This window comes from Petaurus breviceps, unplaced genomic scaffold (assembly GCF_028583685.1).
Source record: "Petaurus breviceps papuanus isolate PSGF00001 unplaced genomic scaffold, PetGlider_PUasm1.0 90849, whole genome shotgun sequence".
Classification (NCBI taxonomy): Eukaryota; Metazoa; Chordata; class Mammalia; order Diprotodontia; family Petauridae; genus Petaurus; species Petaurus breviceps.
This window is the reverse complement of record NW_027187361.1, coordinates 22595774-22605863: the sequence shown is the minus strand read 5'-3', so window position 1 is coordinate 22605863 and position 10090 is coordinate 22595774. Positions and strand designations below refer to the sequence as shown.

The 10090-nt window shown below is 41.6% G+C and overlaps 1 protein-coding gene across 2 annotated transcripts in view; it reads left to right on the top strand.

Annotated features, from left to right (window-relative positions):
- Positions 1-212: 212 nt before the first annotated feature.
- CNGA3 (cyclic nucleotide gated channel subunit alpha 3) overlaps positions 213-10090 on the top strand; it is a 48755-nt gene continuing 38877 nt past the window's right edge. For both annotated transcript variants that reach the window (XM_069073074.1, XM_069073073.1), the window contains exon 1: positions 213-313. In XM_069073074.1, the coding sequence (XP_068929175.1) occupies positions 213-313 (101 nt within the window). The remainder of the gene's footprint in view (positions 314-10090) is intronic.

Genomic DNA, 10090 nt, shown 5'->3' with positions numbered 1-10090 from the left:
AAAGACAACATGTGTAGTCATGTAGGCCCATAAATGTACAGGGAAGATCGTTAATATTTCATTAACCCTTCAATCATTAGTGAAAACACTGGAATCTTCCATTATAAAAGATTATTTGACTATTGTCTCATACTTCCCATCATAAAAAAAAATGTTAATTCTTTGTGTTTTTTCAGCTGAAATTTGGGACTTTGTGACTGCAAAACAAAAAGATGGCCAAAATCAACACTCAGCACTCCTATCCTGCCACACACAGACTCTCAGTCAGGACCATTGATGAAGACCCAGAAAGAGTTGAAAATGGCACCAGCAGGTAAGCTATGACATTCTGGTTTTGTCTAGAATGGGGAAAATAGCTGATATTTTTCATGCAAAGTTTCCAAAGACTGTGATACTGATTAAGGTAACCCCACAATGTGAAACTGCCTATGAAAGGCACCATGTCTACATTTGTCAGCATCCTACTGTCTGCTGTCAGGCACCGCTTAGATTGACAACTGGAAAAGACATAGGTAGTAGGGAAAAGAATAGACACCTTTAGGCTATATGCAGAACGAGATGTCATCATCATCCAAGTCTCCTTTTCTGATTTGTCTGGAAGCTAGAATTTCCCAAGCACATGACCTTACCCCTGCCTTGACATTCAGGAACATCCCACCTTTACTTCAAGGATAACATAAGGGGAGGAAATTTGTAAGTCCAATATGATAGGGCTGCCACCTGCATGGCTTCTTCCAGTCTCATCTAGCTTTTCTATCCATGCCCTCAAAACAGTCACACCACACCTCTGCCCATAATGACATACAGCCTGGCCTGGCCAGCACTATACCAGCCCCACTCCCTTTTTCTGATACTGGCTCGCAAGCCCATAAGTGCTAATGCTCACATTTCCAGTGATAGAGAGATATGGCAGGAAGAAATAGAGGAAGAGAAGTTTAGGTTTTTTGTTTGGTTGGTTTTTTGCTCACACTATGAACTTCGTCTGGTTCCTTGGAATTATGACAATTTATTTCACCTGTTTTGTGAAGTTTGCCTTACCATGTTTTCTAACATATTTCCTCGATAGTTTACTTTGTGGATTTGATTACCCGACATGGCTCCTGACAAGATTCATGACACCAATCTGAAAGACCCAAGTATTGGGCGGGAGGGGAGGAGGCACCAGGATTGGTTCTCTCTTCTCACCTCTAGAGCCCTATCCAAGGATTCCCTCTACCACCTTCCCTCCTATATACTCATTATAGTTGGTTTTACTTTGGGGTTTGGGAAGAAGGAGAGGAAGAGAGGGAATGAACATGGAAAATCAGGAGAACAGAAGAAAAGGTGAATAGCATGGGGATAAAAACCCAAAGGGGGAGTGGCATGGCGCCTGCCTGCTCAGAACCGGGAGGATGGAACTGGAGCTGCCTCCTTCCCCACTCGGGCGCTGTTTGCCACAACACGGAGAGGTTCTCTGACATGAGGAGTGGGGGATGAGTGAGAGAAGCAACAAGCATGTCCTAGCGTGTAACAGTCTGGGCACTTGCTGTAGGCTTTGCATCAGCACTATTCTCTATACAAGGCCTCAGAAGCAGAGCTAGAATTAGATGGACACTGAGGCAGGGGGGCTCTCCTCTTGGGAGGACAGGCTTCAGATTCTGGAGCAGGGCAATGGCATGGCCGCGACTGGAAGTGGTGCACAGGTTGACTAAGAGGAGAGAGAGTGCAGGTGGAAAGACCTGTCAGGACACTATTGCGATAGCTGGGGGAGGGGCTGCAATCAAGGCCTTTACTAACATAGCGGCAGGGGTAATAAGTATGTCAAAGATATTGCAGAGGTGGAATCAATGGGATTCAATAACTGCAAGATGAGATGAGAGAGAGATGCCAAATCAGCCATATCTAGGTGGAGAAAGTCCATAGGAAGTTCGAGGTGTGGATCTGGAATTCAGAAGAGAAGTCAGGACCAGAAACTCACCTGAGAATCATCTTCACAGAGGGAATGGTGGGAGTTCTAGGAATGAATGGAATTCCCAAAGAAGAGAATATATAAGGAGAGGGGCACAGTTAAATCTTTGAGAAACACCAGCATTTAAGGATCAGAAAGAGCATCAGGGGGCAGAGACATAGGAAGACTAATTATGGAGACAGAAGGAGAGACTTTGTTGTTTCTGATGCCAAGGGAGAAGAGCGTATCTGTTAGGAAAGGGTGATCAAAAGTGTCAAAAGCTGCGAAGTGCAAGATGTGGAATGAGTTTCAAAGGCCATTGGATTGGCAGAAAGGTGGCACCAACTCATATCTCCGCCTGACTATTCCTAATACCTTGTATTAGCATACCCTTCTTCCCATGGCCATGGCTATTAGATTTTGTAAAGGTCGTTGGTGACCCTTGAGAGAGCTGTTTCACTATCATTTTGACAATGAAATCCCAATTATATGGAGGTTGATAAGGGAGTGGGCAGGGTGGTATGGAAGCATCAAATGTAGGCAACTTTTTAAGACACTTAGAGAAGCACAGTGGGACAGTACATAGATAGTAAAGATCAACAGAAACATTTGTTTTTAGGATTTTGGAGAACTGAGCATGTTTTTAGGGAAATGGACAGGAGCCAGCCACTGGTGAAGGAGAATAGTAATGGGAAGTAGACCTGGATTTCTGGGCCAAGACTAGACCTTGTGAATTTAGCAGAGAGAATTCACAAGTGAAGAAACTTCCTCTACCAATTCAGGTTGGCACCTTCTCCGAGACTTATGGTCTTAGGGAGTTGCCTAGGGAACTGGGAACTGGGAAAGCTTTAAGATCAATGAGACATCTAAAAAGAGGGGACTGAAGATGTCTGACATGCCTGCTAGAATGGATTCCTAGAGGGAACAGAAAGATGATAAAGCATAGAAAGGCTATTTCCACTTGGGAGTAGGGATTCATCCTTTTCTTTGATAAGAAGGAAGGAAAATATAAGTGATAACAGTGAGAAATTGAGAAAATTAGAAGACTGGAGCTAGAAAAACTCACACTGGATGGACTCAGTCTTCCCAGTACAGTAGGAAACTATGTCATCTGGTGTGTGTGCATTGGGGATTGCATAAGGGTCAGAACTGAGTGAGAGGGGAGAAGGAAAGTTTCGGGATAGTCATTATGAAGAATGACATACGGACTTGATCAAGGGAGAGTAGAAGGGTTGTTGGGCACTAACTAGTGAGATTGTGTCCCATGGACTTGTTGTTTAAAAAAAATCAGACTGATTTTGTCCGGTATTGCTCAGTTGCCCTGGAGTAGCTGTGAGAGAGCTCAAGGAGAAGGGCTACTTAGGGTTTAGATTTGCAAGTCATGAATTACAGAAGGTCATATTCAGAAAAGGCTTGAGGCTCATGGTTAGTGAAACATTAAAGTCGCCAACCAGGGAGAGGGGCAAGGCTGGGTATAGAAGCAAGTGAAGCCAGAGGGTAGACTGACGGATAGAAGGGTGAATCAGTGCACCCAAATCACGATGTGATCAAGGTACAAATGAGCAAGAAAAGGTAAAGGAATAGGATATATGCAGAGATGAAACTTAAACCATGAACTTTGGAATTGGTGCATTTCCATGAAAAGGTAATAAGATATGACTACACCAAAATGGGGTAGAGATATTGTGAAGGAGGCCATTGAAGTTGAAGAAATCGAGGATTTGTGTGATGAGGATGCTAGAAAAGTTACATAAATATGAATAAGGAAGTCCTTGATGGTAGCTGGGAGCAGGCTAGAGAAGAATTTTGTGAGTCAGGTGCTGAAGTTTGAGAAAAAGTAAGAGGAATGATCTGGAGGTCAATAGGCGACAACAACGAAGAGATGGAGATGGTGTGATCAGCTGTTTGGATATTAAGAGGGGACGGGTTGTTGGTGAATCATGATAAGAAGTGGTAAGAATAGGGGCGGCTAGGTGGTGCAGTGAATAGAGCACTGGCCCTGGAGTCAGGAGGACCTGGGTTCAAATCTGGTCTCAGACACTTAACACTTACTAGCCATGTGACCTTGGGCAAGTCACTCAACCCCAATTGCCCTGCCTTCCCCCCTACAAAAAATAATTTAAAAAAAAGAATGGCCCTGGCTGGGGGTAAGAAGAATGGTTGCCCCTCCTGCTGGCTCTGAATTGGAGCGAGGGAGAGGAAAGAAGTAATCTCCAATGAAGCTGTAAGAATATGGTGCCCTTGAGGCAGACTCATGTTTCTCTTCAAGTGAAGATATCACAGAAAGGTTGAAAAGTTCAAGGATATGGGAGGCTTTATTGAGGACAGAAGGAAGCTTTCAAAGGTCAGAGTGGAATGGGCTAAAGCATGGGTGACCTGGGATGAAGTTGGCTTTGGGAGGGATAATGTGCAACCACAATAGGGCAGGGGTAGTGTAGATATGCCACTTGCACCTGAGGCAGTGAGATTTGGATGAAGGGAACTCGAGAGCCAGATCAATGGCTTACACACAGTAGATGGAGACAGCATATTCTGTCAATAACTGTCTCGTAGAACGAAGCTGTCTCAGCATTCCACGTTTGCTCCTAGACTGGGAGGTGCAAAGGGATTCCAAACTGATGATTAGCCTCCATGAGGCCCCAGAGAACTTAAAGGGGTTCAGCAACTTGCCAGTGAGCCCAGACCTTCCTGAGCTCAATGCTCTAGATATAAGCCAGCCTTCTAAAGTGTCAGTGGGAGAACCACAGTGAAAATTCAGGAGTGATGAGTGATGATTGGCAAAATACTTGTCTTCCCCGAGATAGCCCTCAATAAGCAGTGTCATAGCCCTGTGCCTCAGTTTACCCAACTGTAAGAGCATTCTGATCTGGACCATTCTGAAGCCTCTCCTTTCTAGCCTGAATGAGTGTAAGGGGAGGGTTGTCCTGATTCGTGTTCAGTCAGAGGCTCTGGATTCAAACCCCAATTCTGCCACGTCCTATATATATGTGACTTCATTTCCACTCTCTGGGTCTCAGTTTCTTCATCTGTAAAATGGAGTTTAGATTAGATGACCTATAAAATTTCTTTCCATTCTAGATCTTTTGAGATGTTAAGATTATCATGAGGAGGATGTTGGTTTTAGGTTCATCCCCCATGATAACAGTGGAATTGCCAAGGTCTCTTCCTTTGAAAGGGTGAGTAGAGAGTGGTAGGGCAAAGGGACCAGGCAAGTGGGCAACTGAAACCACAGCATGGTCATTGTTACTTCGGCAGCTTCACTGTTGGATCCATTCCATTGGCTTGCAATGTGTGGTGTTTGCCTTGGCCACGATGCACACAGAATAAAGGTGGTCTCGAAGTTCTACATCAAGCATCAGCAATACCAGCACTGGCCCATTGGCAAAAGGACACACATCCAGGGCAGCCGGATGGCATAGTGAGTAGAGTGCTGCGCCTAGAGTCAGGAAGAGCTGAGTTCAAATGCAGCCTCAGGCACTTACTAGCTGTGTGACCCTGGGCAAGTCACTTAGCCTGTGTTTGCCTCTGTTTCCTCATTTGTAAAATGGGGGTAATAATAGCAACAGCCTCCCAGGATTTTGTGAAGATCAAATGAGATAGGAATTGTAAAGTGCCTTGAGCACAGGACCTGGCACATAGTAGGTGCCATATAAATGTTAGCTGTCATTAAAATCACAACTGGAACTTTTTTCCAGAAAGTGGTGGGTCATATTGTGCTGAGCCTTCTTCTCATGGTTCCCCTGGCTTCCAAGGGAAGTATTTATTAACTCGCTGCAGAGGAATGAACTCTTGTGAGATGTGTTCATGGAATTATAACTAGAGGGGCAGCTGTGGCAGCAATCCCCAATCTGCAAACATTTATTAAGCTCCTACTGTGGCCCAGGCATTGTGTTAGGCATTGGGCATGCAAAGAACAGTGAAATAGAACCTGCACAAATACAAAGATGTGTACAAAATACCTATCAAGTGGCTTAGTGGGGAGGCTATTACAAGGTGAGGGCATCAGAGGAGCCTTTATGTAAAAGCTGAAGCGTGAGCTGAGATCTGAAGAACATAAAGGTTTCTACTTCTAAGAGGTAAAGGAGAGAAGGGAGTTTCTTCCAGACTTGGGGGGGGGGGTGCTCTGGAAAAATCCAAACTTGATTTCGATGCCATTTGCTTTGATCACTAATAAAATCAGTGTTTTGGGATTGATCTTTTTCCTCCTCTGTTTCTCCCAATAGTATCCATGTAATAAGATTCATCTCAAAGCCCACCCTTTTCTGTAAAGGCCTTTCATGAAAATGTCTAGATACAACCATAAAATCCAATTGATAACCACAAAATAGGAAACAAAAAAAGTGAAGGTTACCAAATTACAAAGAACAAGCTTGGTCCCAGAGAAGAGATAAAAGAAGACATCTTCCACCTCTCCTTTGTAGAGGTCAGGATCCATGAGTATGGAATCTTGTGAATAATAACAACTTTTTTAGTAACAAATAATTTATTTATTTTTTAGCTTTCAGCAAGACAGCATGTAATTTAATATAGGCTCTACCTATATATTCATATTGAACCTATTTTCACATTAGTTATATTGTAAAGAATTAAAACCAATGGGAGAAAACACGAGGAAGAAGAAACAAACAAAAAAGAAAAGAAAAAAAGAGAGAAAATAGTTTGCTTCAATCTGCATTCACACTCCCATAGTTCTTTTTCTGAATGTGGACAGTATGTTCCTTTGTGAGTCCTTTGAAGTTAATGACATTTTTTAATGTGTTGATCAGTTTTGCTGAATTTCTCCCTTTCACTCTCTTTTTTAAAAAACAAAATTATTTGTTATAAGTAATAGCACTCTGGGAGAGGAAGAGAAGGGGACACAGGGGGAATCTAGGTGATGTGAAAATAAAAGATAAAACTATAATATATATATATAAAATTATATATAAAAGATTAAAAAAAAGATAATTATACCTGGTATAATGCAGAATGAAAAATCATCATGTACGAGGTTCCTGGAAATTGACAAAAGAAAATATCAGGAAAGAGGATCAGTCACTGCAGCCTGACATGTCTATAAAACAATGCAAAAAATATAGGTAAAAAAATGAAATTGGATTTTAATCCAAGGAGGTAAATAAGCTCTAATATTTATCATTGAGATTCAATACTATGATATCAATGACTGAAATATAGTAATGGAACAACATAACTTGTTTGACAGAATGCAATATGACAAATACAGCAATTGAAAAATTTATCTTGTTCAAAAGCAGCAAGACATAATCACACAGCGATGGGGGCGTACTATTTTATGTCAAGATGATAAACACTTATTAGGAACTCATAAAACTGAATACAAAGGCGTAGCAGAGGACATTTGAATAAAGATAAACAGAGCAATATGAAGTAGCCACAGAAGTGCTGTCCTTGTAGGTGGCGGGGTGGGGACACTTGGTCAGAAGGGCTCACCTGCATCTGTTTTTTTAAATCAGGGTCAGAAAATGGATATGTGATAAGTGATAGAGAACTTAATCTACAGGATGAGAGAGTGCTGACTCAAACACAGGTCATGTCAAAACAAAGCTTAGAATGAATTAAAAATTAGATGTGGTAGCCAAGAAACCCTTAATAAAATTATGTGTTCCTTAACAGAAGCACAATGCCCTGAATAAAGGAGTAAATAGGTCTACTGGATTGTGTGCAGTCAAACCCCATCTAGAATATTGTGTTCCATTTTAGATGCTACCATAGGTGTGTGTTCTGGGTATGCTGGGTATGCCCAAACACACAGTAATGTCTCAGAAAAAAATCATATTTTCTACCTCTATTTTAATGTTTGTATTTTTTAAAAGGAATGTTTGGTTGTTGATTTAAAAAAAAATAAATTTGTTTTTCAGTTGTGTCCAACTCTTTGTGACTCCTTTTGGGGTTTTCTTGGCAAAGACCCTAGAGTATCTAGTAACAAAGATACTAGAGTTTGCCATTTCCTTCTCCAGCTCATCTTACAGATAGGGAAACTGAGGCAAAAAGGGTGCAGTGACTTGCCCAGGGTCACAGAGCCAGTAAGTGTCTGCAGCCAAATCTGAAGTCAAGAAGATGAGTCTTCCTGGCTCCAGGCCTGGCACTCTAAAAAAAAGTTTAAGTTTGAATTTCTTTTTTTTTTCCCCAATAATTTTAAATTACCCCTCCTGGACCTATTTTCCAGGTCAGTGGTTTTTCCAATGAGATATTTTGCATTGTCTTCTATTTTTTTATTCTTTTGGTTCTGTTTTACAATTTCTTGATTCCTCATAAGGTAATTAGCTTCCATTTGCTCCAGTCTAATTTTGAAGGAATTATTTTCTTCAGTGAGCTTTCGGATCCCTTTTCCATTTGGCTAATTCTGCTTCTTAAGGCATTCTTCTCCTCATTGGCTTTTTGGGCCTCTTTTGCCATTTGGGTTAGTCTATTTTTAAGGTGTTATTTTCTTCAGTATTTTGGGGGGGGGGCATCTCCTTTAGCAGGCTGTTGACTTGTTTGTCATTATTTTCTTGAATCACTCTCATTTCTCTTCCCAATTTTTCCTCTACTTCTCTTATTTGATTTTCTAAATCCTTTTTGAGCTCATCCATGACCTGCAACCAACTCATTTTTCCTGGAGGCTTTTGATGCAGGAGTTTTGCCTTTGTTGTCTTCTGGTTGTATGTTTTGATCTTCTTTGTCACCAGAATAATATTCTATAGTCTGAGGGGCTTTTGCATTGTTTGCTTATCTTCCCAGTCAAACACTTGACTTTCTAACTCTTTGTCAAGGTAGGACTCTGCTTCTAGAGGGGGTGAGTGTAGGGTGGGTGTACTGTCCCAGGCTTCAGGGGTTTTGTATCAGTCACTCTGTGGACCCAGAGCTTTGAAGCAGTCGCTGCTGCTGCTGCTGCCACCACTACCTCTGCCACCCTGGTGCTAGGGCCAGACCACGTGCTCCTCTTTCACCAAGTCCCACAGAGTTTCCCCACTGACCTTCCAGACTGTCCTCAGCATTTCTGGGTTGAGAAGTCTGGAAACTGCCACAGCTGCCAATGATTCAGTCCCCTAAGGCTTTCTCCGGCCTCATCTGCACCCGGCACAGCCCATGCTGGACTGTGCTCCGCTCCCAGCCCATGCAATAGATCCTTCCTATTGACCTTCCAGGCTGTCTTGGGCTGGAGATGTCTTTCACTCTGTCATTCTGTGGGTTGTGTAGCCCTAGAATTTGTTTAGAGTCATTTTTTTACAGGTATTCAGAGGGGTTTGGGGGAAAGCTCAAGGAAGACCCTGCCTCTTATGCCTCTATCTTGGCTCCACCCAGTCTAAATTTTAATTTCTTTAGTTTCTTTGATGACTGCAAATTCCATCCTTCGTGACTGAGTATTCAATGAATATTTGTCTTTTAAAAACAAATTTTTTGGGTTTTAACAATAAATTACACTCATCTATGGATGCTACATTTAGAGAGACATTGGCAAATTAGAATGCATCTTGGTGAGAGTAACTAGAATGAGGAAGGATATGGAAATGTGATGCATGAGGAACAGTTGAAAGAATTGGGGCAGTTTGTCTTGGAGAAGAAATAACTTAAAGAAGACAGGATAGCCACTTCCAAATATTTAAATGATTGTCATGTGTAAGAGGAGCTACATTTATGTTTGTGCTGGGTCAGAGGGCAGAACTAGAACCAATGAGAGGTAGTTTTCAGTTCAAAGATAAAAGGAACTTTACCAATTAGAGTTGTCCCCAGAGGAAATGGACTCCTCAATTAGGTGGTAAGTTCCCTGTCAATGGGAGTATTTAAGCAGAATCTGAGGACCTCCTTTCAAAGATGGTATAAAGGAATTTTGATGTAGGAGGAAAGTTGTCCTGGTTAATCTGTTAAAATTCCTCCTAATTCTGGGAAATAAAAGGAATGAATATGAAAATTTCCTCTATGACATAGATATTTTTGCTTATTTTGTAAAACATGAATAAAATAATAGTTAAAATATAGGTAAAAGAGGATCACATGTAAAATAGGTGGTTTTTATTTTACAATTGAACTTTTTGTTGGAATTCCTGACATTTTAGGAAATTTGCAGAGGAGGAAAAGAAAACATTTGTAAAACATCAAGATATGGGGCTGCTAGTGTATCAGCAATGCCATTTTCACAATGCCTATAGAGATTACAAATAT